The following is a 26037-nucleotide window of genomic DNA, read 5'->3' as shown; positions in this document are numbered from 1 at the left end:
GGGGGGAATAGCGTGATCCTCCCACGCGCTACATCCCCCTGGCGAAACTCCTCACTGCCAGGTGAAAAGAAGCGGCTGGCGACTCCACATGTATCGAAGGAGGCATGTGGTAGTCTGCAGCCCTCCCCGGATCGGCAGAGGGGGTGGAGCAGCCACGGCTCGGTAAGAGTGGGGTGATTGGCCGGGTACAATTGGGGAGAAAAAAGAGGGGGGGGTGGGAATCCCCCCTAAAAAAAAAAGAAGGAAAAAAAAAGGAAGAAATCTGAATTTCTTTGAGAAATAAAACGGAACTGAAATGAGGCTTGCATACAGTGTGACATCAGTGATTAACTCTCCACCCGCCCCCCTTTAATGGAAAGCCTCTGACGTCAACCAAAACAAACCAACAGATAGTTTTCAAAGTCGACAAAACAAGCGCTCCATATTTCACCCGCTGTTTTCTTACGGTAAGCATGCATGGTCTGTTCTGGAGGGAAAATAGCTCAGTTAATCTTCTGGTGTGTGTGTGTGTGTATATATATATATATATACATATATATATATATATGTATGTATATATATATAATTTTTTTCATTTATTGTGGGCCTCTCATGCTGTAAATCAGAATGAGATGTGTAACTCTTAATAAAAAACGGCTCAGTCCAGACTATTCCGGTGTAGATCTGCTGCACAGTATCTGACTTGTTTCTCGCCGTTGCTGGGTTAGTTTTCCCCGTCAGTGTTGGGTGTGAATAAATGAACGCAGACCGGCTCATCTGACTTGTATTTGCAAATGTCGTCCGTTGCATCACGTCTCTGCAAGATCCTTTAACGAATGCACGTTTTTTCCTCTAGTGTGGGTGTCTCCTGTGTAAATTTACCCCTCACTTTGGAGTGGTTTTTCAGGTTATTTTTCCCAAAATCATGCTCGTCGAATTCAGATAGTGGAGAATGTTGACCTCTGTCTGTCTCTCTGTCTCTCTCTGTCTCTGTCTCTCTCAACACCACCACGTGTACCTACACGCGGTCTAACTCTCAACACCTTTGCCTTGCAGTTTTATTCTCATGCTACCTATAAACTATGTTGTCTGGTGTAGATGGACGCTATGTTCCTGAACACACTACTGGCCAGAGTGCTGCTGCTCAGCTGGATGTGGATGGCAGTACCGGGCCAGGGCCAGGGCCAGAGACCGGCTCCGGTTGACCCCCTGACGGCGAGCCGGGCCGACCCGCAGTGCTGGGACTCCTCCTCGGCTCTGCTGCTGGAGATGCGCTCCCCGAGGATCGCCGACGCCGTGCCCGCCTTCTGGGACATGATGGTGTTCCTGAAGTCGTCCGCAAACAGGAGACACACCATGCTGTTCTGGGACCTGGCCCGGGTCTTCTGGGACATCTACATGGACTGCGTCATGTCCAGAACCCACGGATTAGGAAGGCGTCAGCTAAAACGGCCCAACGGGCGAGTCACTGCTGTTCACTCCCTGGTCACTGATAGTGAGTAGCTACTTCTTTCATTGCTGTTGTCATTCTGTAAATATTGATTCCAACCAATCAACCAATCAATCAATCAATCAATCAAGAACTTCATCTCTGTTTCAAGCCCACTAACAGATAAGACAGCAGATTTTGCGTAATTGCTGCTTTGACTGCACTGATGTTTCCTCCTCATTTTCTATGAAAAATAATCTATATACTAAGATTACATAATGCTGACATTTTCATCAATCTGCTTTGCATGTACACTACCGTTCAAAAGTTTGGGATCACCCAAACAATTTCGTGTTTTCCATGAAAAGTCACACTTATTCACCACCATATGTTGTGAAATGAATAGAAAATAGAGTCAAGACATTGACAAGGTTAGAAATAATGATTTGTATTTGAAATAAGATTTTTTTTACATCAAACTTTGCTTTCGTCAAAGAATCCTCCATTTGCAGCAATTACAGCATTGCAGACCTTTGGCATTCTAGCTGTTAATTTGTTGAGGTAATCTGGAGAAATTGCACCCCACGCTTCCAGAAGCAGCTCCCACAAGTTGGATTGGTTGGATGGGCACTTCTTTGAGCAGATTGAGTTTCTGGAGCATCACATTTGTGGGGTCAATTAAACGCTCAAAATGGCCAGAAAAAGAGAACTTTCATCTGAAACTCGACAGTCTATTCTTGTTCTTAGAAATGAAGGCTATTCCATGCGAGAAATTGCTAAGAAATTGAAGATTTCCTACACCGGTGTGTACTACTCCCTTCAGAGGACAGCACAAACAGGCTCTAACAGGTACTATTTAATGAAGATGCCAGTTGGGGACCTGTGAGGCGTCTGTTTCTCAAACTAGAGACTCTAATGTACTTATCTTCTTGCTCAGTTGTGCAACGCGGCCTCCCACTTCTTTTTCTACTCTGGTTAGAGCCTGTTTGTGCTGTCCTCTGAAGGGAGTAGTACACACCGGTGTAGGAAATCTTCAATTTCTTAGCAATTTCTCGCATGGAATAGCCTTCATTTCTAAGAACAAGAATAGACTGTCGAGTTTCAGATGAAAGTTCTCTTTTTCTGGCCATTTTGAGCGTTTAATTGACCCCACAAATGTGATGCTCCAGAAACTCAATCTGCTCAAAGAAGTGCCCATCCAACCAATCCAACTTGTGGGAGCTGCTTCTGGAAGCGTGGGGTGCAATTTCTCCAGATTACCTCAACAAATTAACAGCTAGAATGCCAAAGGTCTGCAATGCTGTAATTGCTGCAAATGGAGGATTCTTTGACGAAAGCAAAGTTTGATGTAAAAAAAATCTTATTTCAAATACAAATCATTATTTCTAACCTTGTCAATGTCTTGACTCTATTTTCTATTCATTTCACAACATATGGTGGTGAATAAGTGTGACTTTTCATGGAAAACACAAAATTGTTTGGGTGATCCCAAACTTTTGAACGGTAGTGTATGTTCGTCTCTCTGTGTTTGTATGTACACATATATCCCCCCCCTCATAGAATCCTTCAGCGTTAATTCACAATCCAACTTTTCCAGGCTGAAGCAGTTCTCGGAGGCATGGCTCAGTGTCAGGGTTCGACGCGCGGGGCCAGGCACTGAAAGTCACACCAAGATGCTGAGCAGGGCAACTAAGTCAGCCACACATAAACAGTAACACTGTACAGAGCCGACAACTTTATATTTGCACTAATCGATAAAGAAAAATAATAATAAACTGGAATCATCTTTATCTCTGCTGCCCATCATTTGTCAGTGTCCTGTGTAAAAACACCGTTGTGAGGTTAAAAGTTTGCCAAGAAATACATATACATATATATGTTATTCATGTATATTTATATAACTTTGTTAAAAGAAATTGCAACTGGACTTGGTATATATCCGTGAAGACGTTTCGCCTCTCATCCAAGGGGCTTCCTCAGTTCGTGTCTTTCTGACTAGACCAAGCTAGTCTGACTGGCTGGTGATGAGACTCAGAATTTATCCTCTAGGAGTCGTTATCAGAGCTATTGATATGCGTGGCTCTTTGTGTGACGATGTTTACCAACGCCCGTCGCTAACAGAGCCATAGATATGAGTGGCTCTTTTGTGTACCGATGTTATGGCCGTGCCCATCGTTATCGGAGCTATGATTTGCATTTGTTTAGCAGCGACGGTCGTTGGGGGTGTTAGTTACGACTTCATTATTCAATGGTCATGAGAGTCGTTGGAGCCGTTAGTGACCGACTGTTGTTCTTGGAGGCTAGGCTTCTTGAGTCTCCTGGGTAGAGATGAAAGGACGGCATTGTAAGTGGGAGATAGGTGGTGTCGCAGACCTCCTCCACATTGGGGTTTACAGGAAACCTACACACACAGAACAATATCTACTTTTCGACTCACACCACCCGCTGGAACACAAACTGAGCGTCATCAGAACTCTGCAACACAGAGCTGACAATGTACCCAGCAGCACGCGGGCCCAACGAGAAGAACACAAACACCTGAGGGGAGCTTTAAAAACCTGCGGCTACCCCAGTTGGACCTTTGTGAAAACTGCAACATGTTCCCAAAAGACCAACCAGGTGAGCGACAAGGAGAAAAGGAACAGAAGGAAGAGCACAGACATCCCGTATGTTTCTGGGGTCTCCGAGAAACTCAGGAGAATGTTCAACAAAAACTGCATCCTGGTATACTTCAAACCCAGCAACACACTCCGACAAAGACTGGTTCATCCCAAAGACTGTGTACCACACACCCGGAAAAGCAATCGGGTGTATGCTGTACAATGCAATAAGGATTGCACTGACCTATACATAGGAGAACCAAACAACCACTACACAAACGGATGGCCCAACACAGGCCAAACTCCTCAGGACAAGACTCAGCAGTCTATCTACACCTAAAGGAGAAGACACACTCCTTCGAGGACAGCAACGTACACATTTTGGACAGAGACGATAGATGGTTTGAAAGAGGGGTGAAAGAAGCCATCTATGCGAAACTGGAAAAACCATCCCTCAACAGAGGAGGAGGTCTGCGACACCACCTATCTCCCACTTACAATGCCGTCCTTTCATCTCTACCCAGGAGACTCAAGAAGCCTAGCCTCCAAGAAGAACAGTCGGTCACTAACGGCTCCAATGACTCTCATGACCACTGAACAATGAAGTCGAAACTAACACCCCCAACGACCGTCGCTGCTAAACAAATGCAAATCAATAGCTCCAATAACGACGGGCGCGGCCAAACATCGGTACACAAGAGCCACTCATATCTATGGCTCTGTTAGCGACGGGCATTGGTAAACATCAGATCATAAAGAGCCACGCATATCAATAGCTCTGACAACGACTCCAAGAGGATAAATTCTGAGTCTCGTCACCGGCCATCCAGACTAGCTAGGTCTAGTCAGAAAGGTACGAACTGAGGAAGCCCCTTGGATGAGAGGCGAAACGTCTTCACGGATATATACCAAGTCCAGTTGCACTTGATTCAACTGCTTTGGATAACCATGACCTGTATGAATGAGAACATTCACAGACTCTTTGTTAAAAGAAACACTCATCGGTAGGTAATGTGCTCAACAAATAAGGAGCAAAATAATCCAGTGAGTCAAGTAAATCCTTTATGAGCCAGTACAAGCCTGTTTCATGCCATAAGCAGTCATCAGCTGTCAATAAAGCTACACGGGAAAGAACATACCATTTACTGCCCTGTCATGCACATCACGCAAACAATGTCCAATGGGGAAGGGAGAGGTTCCTACATTCACAAATTCAAAAACACGTGATCGCTAACGGCCCGGGGGCATTGGATGCGGACTAGTTTGCTTTTAGACCACTGCACTCTATGAACCACCTTACACTGTAAATCCCAATGATGGGCACAAATAGACGATGTGTGGAACTGCCTCAAAACTGACTGCCAGACCTCAGGCTCTATTTCAATACGGAGATCCTCCGAACAAGTCCTGCGTAAATGATCAGAAGACGAGGGTTGGCATGTGAGGAGGGTGTTGTATATCTTTGAAATAGTACCTTTGAGGTAAGGATTAATATTGAGAATGGTGTCGACCAAGGTGGAAGGAGGGATGGCAGGGAAGCCAGGGAAGCGATTGCGAATAAAGTCTCAGATTTGCTAGTATCTTAAGAAGTGGGTCCTCCGCAGGTTAAAGGCCCTGGATAACTGATCAAAGGACGCAAATATGCCATCAAGATAAAGATTCCTCACAGAAGCAATCCCATGGTCTGCCCAGGTTGCAAAAGCCCTATCAGTGACAGAGGGAGGAAACAGAGGGTTGGAGTGTACAGGGGATGAAAAAGGTATTGCCTGGAATCCGAAATGACGTCTGAATTGAGTCCAAATATTGAGACAGTTTTTAACTATTATATGGCTAGAGTATGACAGAGATGGTAATGCCAGCATACAGCTGAATATGCTGGATATGGGAAGAGGAAAAGAGGAAGGCCAAAGAGAAGGTTTATGGCTGTGTTGAGGGAGGACATGCAGGTGGCTGGTGTGACAGAGGAAGATGGCAGAAGACAGGAAGAAATGGAAACGAATGATCCGCTTGTGGCGAACCCTAACAGGAGCAGCCGAAAGTAGTAGTAGTAGTAGTGTATATATACTTTTCAGCTTTTTGTATTGCTACACAAAAATTTCAGCTGAACAACATCAGATTTTCTAAAATGAGTTTCTTTTATATATATATATATCAGCGGCGTGGCGGATGGTGACCTTTGAAGCTGGGTATGTTACACGCACGCACACATGAACGACTGTCCGGCGCCCACCCGCTACAACCCCCTCCCTCCACTGCAAATGGTGGGAGGGGGACATTGCTAATTAGCAGCTGATGAGTACGAGACGCACAAAACAGGCCTGTACTGCAATGTATTAAAACTTTTTTTCCTGCATCTGTATTGATATATATGTAACCCCTTTTTCACTGGCGGGCAACGCCAAGCACATTTAAACAAGACAGAAGCCTAAAGCTACAAGTTCCTAAAGTGTTACAATACAAATCAATAGCGCAACCGGATCCTGAGTTCTCAGAGGTGGAATGGTGAGCTGGCTGAACCTCCTGTGTACTAGTAGGCTAGTGCCACTAATGACAATATCAGTGATAATTGATAATTAACCAAGATGATAACAAATTTAGTAGCGCGGTACCTCCACTGTGATACTACACTTACCTAAGGCTAGTGAATGGTGTATCTTCCCAGAATTAAACAAACACGTGGTTAATGCAGATCTTATAACCCTGCTGTGTACTGAAGTACTGTACAAGCTTACTACTAGCACTCTAAAAGTAAATGAGCTGCCAATACACCCGAAATATAATTAATAATAATAGGATTTATTTGATAATACTGAGAGAGAGAGAGAGAGAGAGAGAGAGAGAGAGAGAGAGAGAGAGAGAGAGAGAGAGAGAGAGAGAGAGAGAGAGAGTGAGTGTGTGTGTGTCAGTATAAATGACATTTCCGGGTTACTCACAACCCATCGCTCCCTCGACCGGAAGGCTGTGTGCAGTCCAGAGGATGGAAGGCGCAGTGCTAGCCTAGCAGCTGGCAGGTGTCGGCTCCCCGGTGGCGGCCTCCACCCGCAAGATGGCCACAGGTTGCAACGGTGGGCCCAGCGCCGGAGAGCAGATGAAGCCTCTTTGGACAGCAGACCGGTCCCAGGAATGGAGCAGAGCGGCTCCCCCCGGTTAGATCACCGTCCAGCGCAGCCCGATGACGTCTGGCTAGCCTCCACAACTCTAGTCGGCTAACACGCTAGCACTGGATGCTAAATCCATTTAGCTAGCTAGCGGCGACACCGGCTATGGGGCAGAAACAAAATAATCGGACTAAAACAAACCCCACCAGCAAGCATAGGACCGCGGGCCAATCGCAACACTCCTGTCCTCAAATGCGGGCCTAGTACGCGGGGTGTGTATAAAGTCTCCGCGAAACGGGTACCGAGACGGAGCAGCGGAGGAAAATGGACGCCTCTCCTCGGAGTCTTGCTTGGAATCCCCAAACTCCTCCCTTTCCGTGAGGAGATCGACCGTTGCCAACCTCGCGATTTCGCGGGCATAACAACTCCACACCACATCATTGGCTATTAACAAAATTCAAATAAAAATACAAAGAACAAATACATTCCATTGGTCCACATGTTTAGAAACCCACAAGAACATAGGACATAGCCAAGACACAAAGCATGCCGGTAAATGAAGTACCACAAAGTAGGTACAATAGATTTCAGAGGTCCTTACATATATAAAATCCAGGTAGTCAAGTAAATTCTCTATGAGACAGTACAAGCCCGATTCATGGTATAAGCCAGTGTTTCTCAACCCACTCCTTAAGGACCCCCTATCCTGCATATTTTCTTTGCAACCCTGAATAGGTGTACCTGTTTGTAGTTATTCAACCAATCAGCAATGAATTTTGTCAGACGTTGCACACCTTGCATAATTAAGTGCTGCGAGATGATTGGTCGAGTAAGTACAAGCGGGGCTACCTATGCAGGGTTACAATGAAAATCTGCAGGATAGGGGGTCCTTGAGGACTGGGTTGAGAAACAGTGGTATAAGCAATCATCAGCTTGTGGTGATACACAACTGAGGATAGATTCACCAGGGGTTGCTGCTCCTTTAAGGAGACTTTCAGTGTTGACGTAGGCATGGTTTATGCACATGCACTGTCATGGACATGAGGAGGGTTGGAGTGTAAGGCAGGTCTGTGGGAGTGCAGGAATGAGGAGACGGAGAGATCGAGTCCAGTTAATTCCGTTTACTCGCCACACAAAATAACACCGATACAGCACAATCTCTCGTGGCAACCAGCTAACGGCTAGGCTGCAGAAAACATGGTTCCACCTCCTGAGAAACTCTAAACTGTGTCATCGTCAGAACTCTGAACGTCTTCCTTAAAGGAGCAGCAGCCCCTGGTGAATCTATCCTCCATTGGTTATCACCGCACAGGACCCGCCAGAATTCACCATCACGAAAAAAAAGCAAAACAGTAATGTAAAACAACAGTACTCAATGAAACACAAACAGCCAACAGGTGAACAGTCCCCAGTGAAACAGTCAACGTCTTGGGGGGCGGACCAAAACAGCTGCGCGGAAAGGGTATGGGGGCAGGGGACAGAGCCGGAGCCCTTGCAGGGGCCGAGGTTGGGCCGGGGGCCTGAGAAGTGGGGCATCCCTGCTGCGGGGGCAGGGCCAGTTCGACTGGCCCACCCAGGTCCAAATGGGCAGGCTTGAGACGGTCCACCGAGACCCGCTCCGGCTTGCCCCCCATTTCTACCAAAGTTCTTAGGCCCCGCTTCCAGGATGCGGAAGGGCCTGTCATACGGGGGCTGCAGGGGGGTATGGTGGCTGTTGTGGCAGATGAAGACGTACCTGGCTGACAGCAGATTCTTGGGGACATAGGATTGAGGGAGGCAGTGGTGAGATGTAGGGATCGGAGCGAAAGCATAGGCACCGTCCTGGGCCATAGCCCGATGACAAGCTGCAGACCAGGGGGCCACAGCATCCGGGAAAAACTCCCCAGGGACACGCGGCGGCTGGCCATAAACCAGCTCGGCAGACGAGGACTGGACGTCTTCCTTGGGGGCGGAACGAAGGCTGAGTATGACCCACGGAAGGCGATCAACCCAGCTGCTCTCCGTGAGGCTGGCATGAAGAGCGACCTTCATAGACAGATGAAACTGCCCACAAAGTCCGTTGCCCTGTGGGTTGTACGCGGTGGTGCAGTGGAGCTTCACCCCCAGCCCCTCCGCGACTGCAGTCCAGAGTTCAGACGTGAACTGCAGGCCCCTGTCGGAGGTGAGGTCAGCCGGCATGCCAAAACGGGCCATCAAGGACCCGATGAACGCCCGGGCCACCCCAGTAGACGTGGTTGATGGCAGGGAAACAGCTTCCAGCCACCTGGTGGTCCTGTTCACCATGGTGAGAAGGTGAGTGAACCCGTGGGAGGGGGGCAGGGGGCCAACCAGGTCCACATTCACATGGTTGAAATGCCTCTCGGGCACCAGGAATGGCGCCAAGGGGGTTTCAGTATGACGGTGTACTTTGGAATGCTGGCATGCCACACAGGAGTCAGCCCAGGTCTTGATGTCCTTCCTGACGCCAGGCCAGATGAACTTGGCCCCCACCAGCTTAGTGGACGCCTTCACACCCAAGTGGGAAAGGCCATGGACAACGTCAAAAACACGGTGCCACCAGCCGGTGGGCACAATGGGGCGGGGCTGGCCTGTGGAAACGTCAAACACCACATCCTCCAACCACAGCCCCGTAGTGGCCGTCCAACAGGCCTGGATGTCCGTATCAGCGGCTTGGTCTGCAGTTATGGCAGTGTAATTGAGTCCCAAGTGAACGGACCCTGCCATCGCCTGGGAGAGGCAGTTGGCGACCAAGTTGTCCTTGCCAGCCACATGCCGGATGTCCATGGTAAACTCCGAGATGGCAGAGAGCTGACGCTGTTGGTGCCCGGACCATGGCTCGGAGGTCTTGGCGGCTTGTGGTCGACGAAGGCAGTGAAACAGCAGCCTTCCAACAGGAACCTGAAGTGTCGGGTGGCAAGGAAGAGACCCAGGAGCTCCCGGTCGAAAGTGCTGTACTTCCTCTTGTTCTCTTTAAGCTGTTTGCTAAAGGCAAGGGGCTGCCAGGCGCCACCCACCCACTGCCTGCACACCACCCCGACCGCATAGTCAGAGGTGTCGCTCATGAGGGCAATCGGGGTGGTGGGGGACGGTTGCGCCAGCAAAGTGGCGTTGGCCAGTGCAGCCTTGGCATTGTCGAAAGCTTCGTCCATCCCCAGGAACCAGTCTACCTCGCCCTTGGCTTCCTTACCCCGCAGGGCCTCGTACAAGGGCCGCATGCAGTGAGCTGCGCGGGGAATGAACCTGTTATAAAGGTTCACCATGCCCAGGAACTCCTGCAGGGACTTCACGGTGCGGGGGCATGGGAAACTGGCAACAGCGTCCACTCTGGCGGGAAGCGGAACGGCTCCCTGCGGGGAGACGCGGTGGCTGAGGAAGTCGATGTACGACAGGTCAGACCCGTTAGCCCCTAGCTAACGGGTCTGACCCTTTAGCCGAGCGGTTAGTGACGTCGCCTTGTGGTGCAGTACACCCCGTATCGAATCCCGCACCGGGCAAGAAAATAATCGGTTACAATATCTTCACCTTTCTCAAGGATAGATACTGGACTGATGGGAAAGATATAAAGGACTCTTTAAATTTACAGTAGGTGGCGATAATGCAGCATCTGGTTGCAATTCGCCAATAAAACAGAGGACGAAGAAGGCGTGTCTACGATACCACGCGTTTTTTTGGCAAGTTATGACGCAACAGTGCGAGTTTTAAAAAAAAAAACAACCCTCCCGTGCCGCATCCCGGGCTTCGCACAGAGGAAGAAGAAAAAGAGGACGAAGAAGAAGAAGAAGGCGTGTCTACGATACCACGCGTTTTTTGGCAAGGTATGACGCAACAGTGTTAGTTTTTAAAAAAAAACCTCCCATGCCGCATCCCGGGCTTCGCACAGAGGAAGAAGAAAAAGAGGACGAAGAAGAAGAAGAAGAAGAAGGCATGTCTACGATACCACGAGTTTTTTTGGCAAGGTATGACGCAACAGTGCGAGTTTAAAAAAAACCCTCCCATGCCGCATCCCGGGCTTCGCACAGAGGAAGAAGAAAAAGAGGACGAAGAAGAAGGCGTGTCTACCGGGCTTCGCACAGAGGAAGAAGAAAAAGGCGAAGAAGAAGAAGGCGTGTCTACGATACCACGTGTTTTTTTTTTGGCAAGGTATGACGCAACAGTGCGAGTTTTTTAAAAAAAACCTCCCGTGCCGCATCCCGGGCTTCGCACAGAGGAAGAAGAAAAAGAGGACGAAGAAGAAGAAGAAGAAGAAGGCGTGTCTACGATACCACGAGAAGAAGGCGTGTCTACGATACCACGTGTTTTTTGTATGACGCGATAGTGCGAGTTTAAAAAAAAACCTCCCGTGTCGCATCCCGGGCTTCGCACAATACGGCAGGCAGGCAGGTGTGCAGGCTGCCCCCCTGCTTTACTTTCGGTTTGCATGTCACCAAAAAAAAGACATAAACAACCCCGCTGGTCCGCTGACACGGAGAGAGGAAGCGGAGCAGGTCACTAACATGACTCAGCAGGAGCGGAAGAAATCAAAGTGAGCCCGCAACCAAGTTCTCCCCCGGCAGGTACGGACACGATCATACTTATACTCGAGTCAGCATCGGGAACTAAGGCTTGACGTCATTCTGGTCGGGTGTAGAGTACCTTGAGGATCTACGCGTTTTATTTCGTCAGGTAATCAGAATAAGCAGCCGCATAGATCGGCCGGACACACCGGGCTTAATGTTGGTAAACTTATTGATGACTCTTTTTTCTTTTTTTTTACGAACTCCGCGGACTAACACGCACGCGCACACAACAACCAAAGAAATGGCGGAACGAGCTCAGACAAGCCTTGCTAAAAAGTATCCATTCAGGTGTACCATTAGTATCCTTATTTTAGCTTGCTTTTTAAGAGCTTCAGAGATATACTAAACAACATTATACTTAAGTATACTTACAAGTGTACTAGTAGTACATATACTTGATCTTGAAGTTTACTTAAGTATACTTACAGGTGTACTACTAGCACATATACTTGATCTTGAAGTTTACTTCAGTATACTTACAAGTGTACTACTAGTACATATACTTGATCTTGAAGTTTACTTAAGTATACTTACAAGTGTACTACTAGTACATATACTTGATCTTGAAGTTTACTTAAGTATACTTACAGGTGTACTACTAGCACATATACTTGATCTTGAAGTTTACTTAAGTACACTTACAAGTGTAATACTAGTACATATACTTGATCTTGAAGTTTACTTAAGTACACTTACAAGTGTACTACTAGTACATATACTTGATCTTGAGGTTTACTTAAGTATACTTACAAGTGTACTACTAGTACATATACTTGATCTTGAAGTTTACTTAAGTATACTTACAAGTGTACTACTAGCACATATACTTGATCTTGAAGTTTACTTAAGTATACTTACACAAGTGTACTACTAGTACATATACTTGATCTTGAAGTTTACTTGAGTATACTTACAAGTGTACTACTAGTACATACACTTGATCTTGAAGTTCACTTAAGTATACTTACAAGTGTACTACTAGTACGTGTACTTGATCTTGAAGTTTACTTACAAGTGTACTACTAGTACATATACTTGATCTTGAAGTTTACTTAAGTATACTTACAGGTGTACTACTAGTACATATACTTGATCTTGAAGTTTACTTAAGTATACTTACAGGTGTACTGCTAGCACATATACTTGATCTTGAAGTTTACTTCAGTATACTTACAAGTGTACTACTAGTACATATACTTGATCTTGAAGTTTACTTAAGTATACTTACAAGTGTACTACTAGTACATATACTTGATCTTGAAGTTTACTTAAGTATACTTACAGGTGTACTACTAGCACATATACTTGATCTTGAAGTTTACTTAAGTACACTTACAAGTGTAATACTAGTACATATACTTGATCTTGAAGTTTACTTAAGTACACTTACAAGTGTACTACTAGTACATATACTTGATCTTGAGGTTTACTTAAGTATACTTACAAGTGTACTACTAGTACATATACTGTATACTTACAAGTGTACTACTAGTACATATACTTAATCTTGAAGTTTACTTAAGTATACTTACAAGTGTACTACTAGCACATATACTTGATCTTGAGGTTTACTTAAGTATACTTACAAGTGTACTACTAGTACATGTACTTGATCTTGAAGTTTACTTAAGTATACTTACAAGTGTACTACTAGTACATATACTTGATCTTGAAGTTTACTTAAGTATACTTACAAGTGTACTACTAGTACATATACTTGATCTTGAAGTTTACTTAAGTATACACTACCGTTCCAAAGTTTGGGATCACCCAAACAATTTTGTGTTTTCCATGAAAAGTCACACTTATTCACCACCATATGTTGTGAAATGAATAGAAAATAGAGTCAAGACATTGACAAGGTTAGAAATAATGATTTGTATTTGAAATAAGATTTTTTTTACATCAAACTTTGCTTTCGTCAAAGAATCCTCCATTTGCAGCAATTACAGCATTGCAGACCTTTGGCATTCTAGCTGTTAATTTGTTGAGGTAATCTGGAGAAATTGCACCCCACGCTTCCAGAAGCAGCTCCCACAAGTTGGATTGGTTGGATGGGCACTTCTTTGAGCAGATTGAGTTTCTGGAGCATCATATTTGTGGGGTCAATTAAACGCTCAAAATGGCCAGAAAAAGAGAACTTTCATCTGAAACTCGACAGTCTATTCTTGTTCTTAGAAATGAAGGCTATTCCATGCGAGAAATTGCTAAGAAATTGAAGATTTCCTACACCGGTGTGTACTACTCCCTTCAGAGGACAGCACAAACAGGCTCTAACCAGAGTAGAAAAAGAAGTGGGAGGCCGCGTTGCACAACTGAGCAAGAAGATAAGTACATTAGAGTCTCTAGTTTGAGAAACAGACGCCTCACAGGTCCCCAACTGGCATCTTCATTAAATAGTACCTGTTAGAGCCTGTTTGTGCTGTCCTCTGAAGGGAGTAGTACACACCGGTGTAGGAAATCTTCAATTTCTTAGCAATTTCTCGCATGGAATAGCCTTCATTTCTAAGAACAAGAATAGACTGTCGAGTTTCAGATGAAAGTTCTCTTTTTCTGGCCATTTTGAGCGTTTAATTGACCCCACAAATGTGATGCTCCAGAAACTCAATCTGCTCAAAGAAGTGCCCATCCAACCAATCCAACTTGTGGGAGCTGCTTCTGGAAGCGTGGGGTGCAATTTCTCCAGATTACCTCAACAAATTAACAGCTAGAATGCCAAAGGTCTGCAATGCTGTAATTGCTGCAAATGGAGGATTCTTTGACGAAAGCAAAGTTTGATGTAAAAAAAATCTTATTTCAAATACAAATCATTATTTCTAACCTTGTCAATGTCTTGACTCTATTTTCTATTCATTTCACAACATATGGTGGTGAATAAGTGTGACTTTTCATGGAAAACACGAAATTGTTTGGGTGATCCCAAACTTTTGAACGGTAGTGTACTTACAAGTGTACTACTAGTACATATACTTGATCTTGAAGTTTACTTAAGTGTACTTACAAGTGTACTACTAGCACATATACTTGATCTTGAAGTTTACTTAAGTATACTTACAAGTGTACTACTAGTACATGTACTTGATCTTGAAGTTTACTTAAGTATACTTACAAGTGTACTACTAGCACATATACTTGATCTTGAAGTTTACTTAAGTACACTTACAAGTGTACTACTAGTACATATACTTGATCTTGAGGTTTACTTAAGTATACTTACAAGTGTACTACTAGTACGTGTACTTTATCTTGAAGTTTACTTACAAGTGTACTGCTAGTACATATACTTGATCTTGAAGTTCACTTAAGTTTACTTACAAGTGTACTACTAGTACATATACTTGATCTTGTACATATACTTGATCTTGAAGTTCACTTAAGTTTACTTACAAGTGTACTACTAGTACATATACTTGATCTTGTACATATACTTGATCTTGAAGTTCACTTAAGTTTACTTAATAAAATGAACTTCCAAGTAGGTGTACTATTGTTTTTTGTAAGGGAAACGTTCACAATGCAGATTAAACCAGAATGTGGTCAAACCAAGCTCTCTCACATCTGAGAGATCTTAGATAGGCCCGGGTGTGGCCCTGCCAGTAACACTGCACGCTGTTGTCTTTGGTTCAGGGAATGGATTTCCAGAAGCTGCTGTTGCAGGTGGACCAGGCCCTTGACAAGGATGGCGTTAAAGCCTTGGTGTTTCTTTGCTCCGACCTCCTGCCCCGGGACCTCAGCTCCATTCATTCATCCAGGGACCTGTTCTCCATTCTGACGGACCGGAACATCATATCCGCCCAGCAGCCGCACCTGCTGAGAGAACTCCTGTACACCATCAAACGCCTCAAACTGGTCCGTAAACTCGGTCTCACTGATTCGATATCCACAACCGGTAGCCTCGTTTCTCCTTACAGGTCAGTCACCCACTTTCTTCCAGTTCTTTGGCGAAAACGCGTAACACCGGCAGATAGACGTGGCCAAAATCTAGACGTAGGTGACTTTTGAAGGGCCGACCACACCAAGCATGATAACCGTGAATCGTTTTAAAAGTCGTCCTAACTCAAGTGGGTGACAGAGTCCGCACCACAACTTTAACGACGACGGTGTCTTAACCGTATCAGCGGGATCACTTCCGGAACAATTTGATGAACGACAGAAATACTGACGACCAATTGAAATCCACGGGGGTCACGTTCAACACGGCAGATGACATTGCGGAGAGACTCATCATTGGGGGCCATCAATTAGTTTAATTTCGGGGAAATTTTGCCACAAAAATAATGTTGCTGATGGGGTCTCTGAAGTTCATTTGGTCCTCACTGGTGTCCTCTTTTTTTTGTTGGATTTCTTCCCCCATTTTCTCTCGAATTGTACCCGGCCAATCACCCCACTCTCCCGAGCCGTCCCGTTCGCTGCTCCACCCCCTCTGCTGATCCAGACTACCACATGCCTCCTCCCATACATGTGCAGTTGCCAGCCGCTTCTTTTCGCCTGACAGTGAGGAGTTTGGCCAGGGGGAGGTAGCGCGTGGAGGGATCACGCTATCCCCCCCCCCTCCCCCCTGAACAGGTGCCTTGACCGACCAGAGGAGGCGCCAGTGCGGTGACCACAACACGTACCCACATCCGGCTTCCCACCCGCAGACGCCTGACGAAACCGGAGGTAACACGGGGATTCGAACCGGTGATCCCCGTGTTGGTAGGCAACGGAATAGCCTGCTACGCTACCCGGACGCTACGGCTGTCCTCTTTGATGATTGCAGGATACCATCAAATTGAGGTTGACTCATATGAAAGTTTGAATAAAAGTTTTCCTTAAAAGAGGACAACTTGGATGTCCGGGTAGCATAGCGGTCTAATCTGTTGCCTACCAACACGGGGATCTCCGGTTCGAATCCCCGTGTTGCCTCTAGCTTAGCCGGGCGTCCCTACAGACACAATTGGCCGTGTCTGCGGGTGGGAAGCCAGATGTGGGTGTGTGTCCTGGTCACTGCACTAGCGCCTCCTGTGGTCGGTCAGTGCATCTGTTCAGGGGGAAGGGGGAACTGGGGGGAATAGCATGATCCTCCCATATGCTACGTCCCTCTGGTAAAACTCCTCACTGTCAGGTGAAAAGAAGCGGCTGGCAACTCTACATGTTTCGGAGGAGGCACGTGGTAGTCTGCAGCCCTCCCCGGATTGGCAGAGGGGGTGGAGCAGCGACCAGGATGGCTTGGAAGAGTGGGGTGATTGGCCGAGTAAAATTGGGGAGAAAAAATAGATCCTTTTCCTACGCGCGGTGTGTTATCGTTTATCAGTGTGGATGCTCCCATCATTATCCTTCCTCTGTGTCGGGTCCTCCGGGAATCCGCCGACCAGCTGGCTGAGGTCTTCACAACTATATTTAACCTTTCACTGTCCCAATCCATACTCCCGGCATGCTTTAAGACCACCTCTATCATTCCTGTCCCCAAGAAACCAACATCCCCATGTCTGAATGACTAACGACCCATAGCATTCACCCCCCATTGCCACGAAGTGCTTCGAGAGACTGGTTCTGGCTCACATCAAAAACATTATCCCCCCCACATTCGACCCACATCAGTTCCCCTACGTCCCCAAAAGGTCTACTGAGGATTTTCCAAAGGAGTTGAATCAAGTGCAACTGGACTTGGTATATATCAGTGAAGAGGTTTCGCCTCTCATCCAAGAGGCTTCCTCAGTTCGTGCCTTTCTGACTAGACCAAGCTAGTCTGACTGGCTGGTGATGAGACTCAGAATTTATCCTCTATGGGTCGTTGTCAGAGCCATAGATATGAGTGGCTCTTTGTGATCCGATGTTTACCAACACCCAGTCGCTAACAGAGCCATAGATATGAGTGGCTCTTTTGTGTACCGATGTTTGGCTGCGCCCGTCGTTATTGGAGCTGTTGATATGCGTGGCCCTCCTGTGCTCAGATGTCCAGCTGGGCCCGTCGTTAGCGGAGCTATTAATTTGCATTTGTTTAGCAGTGATGGTCGTTGGGGGTGTTAGTTTCGACTTCATTATTCAGTGGTCATGAGAGTGGTTGGAGCCGTTAGTGAGCGACTGTTCTTCTTGGAGGCTAGGCTTCTTGAGTCTCCTGGGTAGAGATGAAAGGACGGCATTGTAAGTGGGAGATAGGTGGTGTCGCAGACCTCCTCCTCTGTTGAGGGAAGGTTTTTCCAGTTTCTCATAGATGGCTTCCTTCACCCCTCTTTCAAACCATCTATCTTCTCTGTCCAAAATGTGTACGTTGCTGTCCTGGAAGGAGTGTGTCTTCTCCTTTAGGTGTAGATAGACTGCTGAGTCTTGTCCTGAGGAGTTTGGCCTTCTGTGTTGGACCATCCGTTTGTGTAGTGGTTGTTTGGTTTCTCCTATGTATAGGTCAGTGCAGTCTTCATTGCATTGTACGGCATACACCAGATTGCTCTTCCAGGTGTGTGGTACACGGTCTTTGAGATGAACCAGTCTTTGTCGGAGTGTGTTGCTGGGTTTGAAGTCTACCGGGATGCGGTGTTTGCTGAAAATTCCGCTGAGTTTCTCGGAGACCCCAGAAACATACGGGATGACTGTGCTATTCCTTCTGTTCCTCTTCTCCTCATCGCTCACCTGGTTGGTCTTTTTGGAACGTGTTGCAGTTTTTACAAAGGTCCAACTGGGGTAGCCGCAGGTTTTTAAAGCTCCCCTCAGGTGTTTGTGTTCTTCTCGTTGGGCCTGAGTGCTGCTGGGCACATTGTCAGCTCTGTGTTGCAGAGTTCTGATGACGCCCAATTTGTGTTCCAGAGGGTGGTGTGAGTCGAAAAGTAGATATTGGTCTGTGTGTGTGCAGGTTTCCTGTAAACCCCAATCTGGAGGCTCCTGTCTTTCCCAATGTGGACGTCACAGTCCAAGAAGGGCAAACTGTTGTTCTTTACGTCTTCCCTTGTGAACTTAATGTTCTTGTCCACTGAGTTGATGTGTTTGGTAAATGCTTGCACCTCAAAATCCAAACATAAGAGGTGCATATTTTTTTTAACTTATTTTTAGCTTTGGTCTTCGTGTGTATATCTTAGACTGCGTTTGCTGTGTTTGTCTGTATCTGTCTTGCACTGTTTGGTGAAACCACAGCCCTCGTTTCATGTTTAACATGTGCCTGCACATTGTTTTTAATGACAATAAATTCAGTTGAATTCAATTCTTGGTGTGGACGACCTCTCCCTTTGAAAAGTGAGTGGACTCTTACAGATTGACTCAGTGCTTTGATTCCATTCTAGGAAGCTGCTATATGACCTCTCGGAGGACATAACTGAAGACAACTTGAGTCAGATCAAGTTCTTGTTGAGGGCTCGCCTCCCACGTAAAAAACTGGAAGACGATGTTGTAAGTACATTCCCAAAATATCCACCCTTAAAATGAACGGTTATAACCGCTGTTGTAAGATAGCGGTGGAACAAAATGATGAAGGCGAACTATGAATCCCAGTCAGTTGTCCACATAAAGGCAGTCACATGTTGTCAATAAATAAATGAAAGTTTACATTAACAGTGTAATAAAATTGTGTGTATCTTACTTTTTTTTCTTTCTAATTTTACCTTCATTTCGTTTCATTTCTGAGTACAGAATGACAACCGCTGATCTGCTTGATTCAGTTCTCATTTAATCCACAGACTACACTGGAATTATTTCTGGAAATGGAGCACCAGGATCTCCTTAGCGAAACTGACCTAAACTTACTGGTGGACATCTTTAAAAATGTGTGTCCGGCCCTGGCAAGAAAGATCAGTCAGTTTGAGGCAGAAAATGGTAAATACGTTTTCAAGCACTCTGCGTGTCACTGCAGTCACGTTCTACAAAAGTGGTTATCAAATATCTGTGACTCAGTTTAGCTAAGGACATATTTCTACAACCTAATATTCTTCTTCTTCATCTGATGATGATGATGATTTTTTTTTTCTTTTCTGCAGTATCTTGTTCAGGCCCTGTTGCTCAAGAGACAGAGGTTGGTTATTGGCAGCCAAAGGCTGCGTGTGGTGTTCCCGAGCCTCACCAGGTAATATTTTGTCAGTAGTCTGGCTTGCTTCCAGCAGTGCTTCTGTCACGTTGTTATAATATCTACGTCACTGTTACATCTCACGTCAGATCATTTATTCTGTCCGGGGCGTCCGGGTAGCGTAGCGGTCTATTCCGTTGCCTACCACCACGGGGATCGCCAGTTTGAATCCCCGTGTTACCTCCGGCTTGGTCGGGCGTCCCTGCAGACACAATTGGCCGTGTCTGCAGGTGGGAAGCCGGATGTGGGTATGTGTCCTGGTCGCTGCACTAGCGCCCCCTCTGATTTGTCGGGGCGCCTGTTCTGGGGGGAAGGGGAACTGGGGGGAATTGCGTGATCCTCCCATGTGCTACGTCCCCCTGGCAAAACTCCTCACTGTCAGGTGAAAAGAAGCGGCTGGCGACTCCTCATGTATCGGCGGAGGCATTTGGTAGTTGGCAGCCCTCCCCGGATCAGCAGAGGAGGTGGAGCAGCAACCGGGATGGCTTGGTAGAGTGGGGTAATTGGCCAGATACCATCGAGGGAAACCCCCCCCCCCCCAAAAGAAAGTTAATTTATTCTGTCCGTGGTGGTTGCTGTCAGATATGCTTTCCTTTCTGTTTCTTCTCTCAGGCTTCCTCCATGACTTTGGCAAGGTCTTCCTCATGTGGCAGTGAAGGTAAAGCGACTTCTCTTACAGATGTCTGGATGACAGGCGCGTTTGCATTTTGAGAGCGTGCTTGTCATGTAGGACGGCGGGTTTATTGAAACGTGTTTGCCAAACACTATATACTGTACTGTACACTTCGGCAAATGACGCTGTTTGAAATTCTTCGATTGATATTGACGAAAGTACAGATTTTGTAACGACCACGGATGTGTCGACTCACTAGCCCTTGGCTACCGGGTCGGGCCCTTTTGTTGACTGGTTAGTCGCCCGTGGTGTGGGTAACCCGGGATTGATTCCCGCCTGCCCCCTGAATTCGCGCTACATTGGCGGCAGCGGTGGGATCGGACCTGGGTTCCCCACACCACGGGCGACTGCACTAACCACTCAGCTAAAGGGTCTGACCCATTAGCCAAGGGCTAGCAAGTCTACAGATCTGTGGCCATTACACTGTGTCACACACACACACGTGAGTTGGCAGACTTACCTGGACACTACAATGTAAGAGGACCTCATCCATATATACCGCTAGATTCCTAATTAAATCCTTAAAAACGTGGCATCACTGATCTATGTGTACAGTAAATATACTCACTGCTGCTGTGTGAGCCAACTGTACTCACCGACGTGTCCTCGCTCTCAGGTTTTTACAGGTCTTCTAGCTTCGAGTCTCCACTCCCATCTCTTCCTACAAGTTTACAGTCATGGCCTCAGGTGAGATCTTCCTCTCAGTAGCCATATTATGTAAATGACATAGAGTCGTATTCAACCTGTGGAACGTTGCCAACAAATAGGGCTAGTCTATGACCTTTCTTTTTCATATTAACCCCCACTTGTCTTCCTTTTCAATAGCCTCAGCAGCCTTCCATGAGTCTTTGCAACACTTCTAAGGGTGAGTACATTGGGTTTAGGGCGGCACGGTGGCACAGTGGTTAGCGCGGTCACCTCACAGCAAGAAGGTCCTGGGTTCAAACCCCCGGGGTAGTCCAACCTTGGGGGTCGCCCCGGGTCGTCCTCTGCGTGGCGTTTGCATGTTCTCCCCGTGTCTGCGTGGGTTTCCTCCGGGTGCTCCGGTTTCCTCCCAATGTCCAAAGACATGTAGGTCAGATGAATCGGCCGTACTAAATTGTCCCTAGGTGTGAATGTGTGTGTGTTGGGGGAGGGGCCCTGTGATGGACTGGCGGCCTGTCCAGGGTGTCTCCCTGCCTGCCGCCCAATGACTGCTGGGATAGGCTCCAGCATCCCCACGACCCTGAGGGCAGGATAAGCGGTTTGGGAAATGGATGGATGGATGGATGGATGGATGGACATTGGGTTTATGGATTTACATCTAGGTTCTTGTACACAGACACAGTGTGGTAAATCAAATCCTCCTTTGTCAATTTTATTTTCTACTGTAGTTAGTCCAACGACGTCCATCTCCGAGGACGAGGCTCTGTCATCCAGACTGAGTCACCTGAGCACTGAAACAAGCCTTTCTACTACCTCAGGAGGTCAGTAGAAGATTGCCCGGTGCCCCGCTATGGGTGTTTCAACCTGACGACCTCGGGATATAATCGATATTTGTTCCAAAAAGTTTATAAAAGTATGATAATCTTCCATATATGAAGCTCATCTGAACGTAACATCCTGTGATCACCTCTCTCACAGATAACTCTAATGAAATTGATGCGGAGGGCTTTTCGGAAAACCAGAGCTCCACAGAAAACAAGAACTTTGGCTCAGAGCATGTTCAACCTGGACATGCAGCAGAAGAGGTTTCTGACAGGATTTTTTTTTTTTCCAGATGTGACATTACTTTTGCTGACTCGGGTTACTTGGGGTTAAAAAGTGGGCAGGATGCATTTTGTTGCACATTACTATGTATTACTGATCTACAAGCGCTTCATCGTTTCATTAGAAATGCCCTTTTAATTTGTTTCTGCAGGATGTACAAATATATCCCATGACAGGAACACAGAGAGGCGTCTGCTTGATAGTGAACAACTATGACTTCAAGCAGTCAAAAATGTCACTCAAAAACAGAGGAGGGACCCATATTGATAAAGGTAAGCCATTTCATTGGATAATTCCCTGTCAAATGAAAATGTTGCACCCACATTTTATCCCAGCTCTTTGTCCATCTGTGTGTGTGCATGTGTGTGTGTGTGTCTGTGTGTAGGCACGTGGGAAGATGTTTTAAGTAGGGGGGCTGCCAACTAAATGAAAAGCATTGTGGCGAGCCGACGTGGAAGAGGCAGAGATCTCTTTTTAAAAAAAAAATGTATTTCTGATTTTTCCCTTTTTTCTCCCAATTTAGTGGCCAATCGATCCCTATTTTAATTCAAACACCCACCCTCGTACTGCATGCGTTCGCCAACTGCATCTCTCCGGCCGGCAGTCTCGAAGCCGACTCCGCCCCCCTCCCGAAGACAGCGTTGCCAGTTATTGCTGCTTCATCGAGTCCGGCCATAGTCGGATCTGACGAGACCGGGGCGCGAACCCCAGTCCCCAGTGGGCAACTGCATCGACACCAAGCCGATGCTTAGACCGCTACACCACCGCGGACTACAGAGATCTCTTTTTAATCTCAACTCCCGTGCCCCCATACACCGCACGACCCCGGAAGTGCTCTTTTGTTCACACCGGCCAGAACGGACCAGAACTGACAACAACGTAACGAGCCCCCCCCCCACCCCCCCAATTTCCCAAGAGGCAACATCAGTCCCAGTCACGGTCCTATAGTCAGTTAGTTGGTAAACAGTCTCCTACTTTAGTCTGAATCAAACCCCCGAAACAACAACACAAGACCCCCCCTCAGTGACCCCCCCACTCCCCCCCAGGTCGCTACAGTGTGACGTCATTGTTTTGTTGGCAAGGTGCTTGTGCAGATTTGGAGTGTGTAGTCACTTTATTATTAAAAAAAAGGACATTCCACGCAGCCCTAGCCCACTGTTTAAGAGACTGTCCTCCACCAAAAAACGACCCCATAGGTCGTTTGTACGAGCAGCTTATTACCACCTATAGTTGCGTTTTAAGCTACGTCCTCGTGGTCCTCCGTAATTATAACACGTTACTTTCCCTGCAACAATAAGCGATCTCCTTCCATCAGCTGTCGCAAGAACCAGTGTTACTAAAAGTAAGGCTTAACGTCACATAGCGGTTATAATGTCCACGCTAGCTGACTCGCTAACTTTTGGCTAACGTTAAGTTAGCTCTTATGACGTTATTCATAGGTAAACACGCTGCCAACAGCAATCTCAGTTACTATACCAGACGGCGAAACAACACAAAAACACACTGACTACACATTCTGTTCTCACGTCGTTTTAAAAACCCACAATGCACAGAGGTGAAAAGTGTCTGTGGCATACCTCCTGCCGCCGGTAGGGGGCGCTGATTTAGGAAACGCTCATCTGGGTCGTATTAGAGGACAAACGACCTGTGTGGGAGTATGGGTTGGAGGACTTGTTGGTTTAAAATAAGTTAGGCATACTGTTGGGTCGAAGATGCTACACAGCCACCTGCCACTACTGGGAGGGGGGGGCGCTGCACCCACCACTAGGGGGGGGTGCAACCCCTCCCCCCTTCCTAGTTTAATGGGTGTGTGAGCGTTCACACATGAATACGCGCGCTTCTCATGAGTTGCTGTGTGCTTGTGTCTTCCAGAAAGTCTGGAGAGCGTGTTTAACTGGCTGGGCTTCGAGATGCAGATAGAGAACGACTGCACGAAGGCGAAGATGCTGTCGGTGGTGCAGACGCTGGCCGAGAGGGACCACAGCCAGATGGCCTGCCTGGCATGCTGCATTCTCAGCCACGGCAAGGAGGGGCGTGTGTACGGGGTGGACGGACTGGACGTCTGCCTCCGTGAGCTCACTCAACCTTTCAGGGGATCACGGTGCAGCTCCCTCAGAGAAAAACCCAAGCTGTTCTTCGTCCAGGCCTGCCAGGGCACCAGAGAGCAGGAGGCCGTTCAAATCCAGCCTGATGGCCCCACGCCCGGCGCCGTTGACAGTGACGCCTTTGTACCCAGATGCACCATTCCCGGTGATGCAGATTTCCTAATGGCCATGGCTACCGTTCCTCAGTTTGTCTCGTTCAGAGACAAGAATCTGGGCACTTGGTTTATCCAGTCGTTGTGCCAAAACCTGGTCAGCATGGTGCCGAGGTTAGTGTAATAAAACGTCCTTTCAGATGGATACGGTATATCACATGTGAACTTTGCTCATTGCTGTGAACAGTGATTGTATGTTTATAGGAGTGTAATTACATTTGTGAGTATGAATTACAAGTCGCGTTTACATTTCGTAACTTGGCGTCTCGCTGACTTTTTTTTTTGTTTCTACCAGAGGGGTCGATCTGGTATCCATCCTGACAAAGGTGAACGACGACGTCAGCAGGAAGACCGATCGCTATGGGGAAAAGAAGCAGATGCCCCAACCAGCCTTCTCACTCAGGAAGAAAGTGGTCTTTCCTATCCCCGAACACCCTCCTCCCAGCCTGCCAGTCAATCAGTCAAATCAGTGACATTTCCGATCCGTCGGGGGATCCGCCTCGAGCCACCACAGCGAATCCCTCAGAGGCAATTTCACCCTCTCGCCGAGTGTTTACACATTGCACATCCTCTGGTCCTTTTGTGTATCTGTGTGTATTTGTACACTCTTTTTTTATTCTTCTTCTAAGTGCAAGTGGTATAAAATTGTAAGTGGCACAACAGGCCTCCAACATCCCGCGACCCCGAGTCGGAGCCTGGATGAACATTAACAAGCATTAAAAAGGGACGTGTTGATAGAAACAGAAGGGTGGTGAGATAAGAAATGGGAAGATACATGGGGGGGAAATCACTGTAGCAAGTGAGCCGAGCGTTACGGATGAGTCGATACACAGCAACGTAGCGTAAGGTTGAGAAAGGCGTAGAAGTGGGTGTAGAGACCACGAGGAGAGAGTGAAGGCCCCGTAGACCTTCTCCTCCGTTGCCCTCCTCGAGGTTTCTCCCTATTTTTTCTCCGTAAAAACGGTTTTTTTAGGGAGTTGTTCCTTATCCGATGCGAGGTGTCTAAGGACAGTAAGTTGTGTTGCTGTAAAGTCCCCAGAGGCAAATTAGTAACTTGTGATAACGGGCTACACAAATGAGATTGTGCCAACCTGCCTCAGGGACCCGTTTGACCTTATCGATTTTTAGTTTTCATTGTTCTGTTTTCCAACTCTTGTAGTTTCTGTCGTCACGTTTAGCTCTGTCGTCGTCCTCCTCCTTTTTAAATACCGTCTTTACACTATTTGCTTTTGCAATAAAATGGGTGGATTTTTTCCCCCCCTCCTCAAATACGGAACAACGCTTTGGTCTCCATCTTTATTGTTAACACTTTCGCCAACAAGAGGCGAGCGCCGCCCTGTTATGAAATAGTTCTGTGTCGGCATGTGTTCGAAAAGAGGTAAAGAGAAATCGCAGGATTATGATGTAGTACATCCCAGTAACGCAAGGCCGGACACGATGTAATGCATGACCTTCAGAAAGGTGGTCTGCTCAAAACAGAAATATCCAGAATTTTGAGATTTTTTTTTTTTTATCTGGGGAAAGGCAGAAAACAACATTGTAAATCACGCCTTTTTTGAGGAATTGTGAAATCCTTACTCACGCTGATCTAGAAAGGAAGTCGACATTTTCAGTGCAATAGTATTTCTCTCATCCTTTTTGTATTGAAATGGTGACGGACAGGTTGACGG

At 46.8% G+C, this 26037-nt stretch overlaps 2 protein-coding genes across 3 annotated transcripts; both read left to right on the top strand.

The window, feature by feature from the left end:
* The first annotated feature begins 1077 nt into the window (after positions 1–1077).
* Positions 1078–3123, top strand: LOC130120991 (protein FAM237A-like). Its single transcript, XM_056289822.1, has 2 exons — positions 1078–1474; positions 2969–3123. The coding sequence occupies exons 1-2, from the start codon at positions 1078–1080 to the stop codon at positions 3121–3123; spliced, it is 552 nt and encodes a 183-aa protein (XP_056145797.1).
* An 8337-nt stretch (positions 3124–11460) lies between these two features.
* Positions 11461–25637, top strand: casp10 (caspase 10, apoptosis-related cysteine peptidase). 2 transcript variants are annotated; one of them, XM_056289255.1, is made up of 13 exons: positions 11461–11659; positions 15290–15573; positions 18913–19018; positions 19306–19441; positions 19603–19688; positions 20301–20346; positions 20978–21048; positions 21187–21226; positions 21735–21827; positions 21985–22091; positions 22262–22382; positions 23983–24481; positions 24663–25637. In XM_056289255.1, the coding sequence occupies exons 2-13, from the start codon at positions 15293–15295 to the stop codon at positions 24838–24840; spliced, it is 1764 nt and encodes a 587-aa protein (XP_056145230.1). In that variant the 5' UTR covers positions 11461–11659; positions 15290–15292; the 3' UTR covers positions 24841–25637. The 2 variants fall into 2 exon arrangements, with proteins under 2 accessions (XP_056145230.1, XP_056145228.1); XM_056289253.1 differs by having other exon boundaries at positions 11461–11768.
* The last annotated feature ends 400 nt before the right edge of the window (positions 25638–26037 follow it).

The sequence above is a fragment of the Lampris incognitus genome, chromosome 11, assembly GCF_029633865.1.
Source record: "Lampris incognitus isolate fLamInc1 chromosome 11, fLamInc1.hap2, whole genome shotgun sequence".
Lineage (NCBI taxonomy): Eukaryota > Metazoa > Chordata > Actinopteri > Lampriformes > Lampridae > Lampris > Lampris incognitus.
Note: the sequence above shows the minus strand (reverse complement) of the source record. Positions and strands in the feature narration are given on the sequence as shown.

Coding starts and splice junctions, on each gene's coding strand:
- casp10 (XM_056289255.1), top strand. CDS start 15,293: ATGGATTTCCAGAAGCTGCTGTTGCAGGTGGACCAGGCCCTTGACAAG. Junction 19,442..19,602: donor TCAGTTTGAGGCAGAAAATG/GTAAATACGTTT, acceptor TCTTTTCTGCAG/TATCTTGTTCAGGCCCTGTT. Junction 24,482..24,662: donor CTGGTCAGCATGGTGCCGAG/GTTAGTGTAATA, acceptor TGTTTCTACCAG/AGGGGTCGATCTGGTATCCA.
- LOC130120991 (XM_056289822.1), top strand. CDS start 1,078: ATGGACGCTATGTTCCTGAACACACTACTGGCCAGAGTGCTGCTGCTC. Junction 1,475..2,968: donor TCACTCCCTGGTCACTGATA/GTGAGTAGCTAC, acceptor CCCCCCTCATAG/AATCCTTCAGCGTTAATTCA.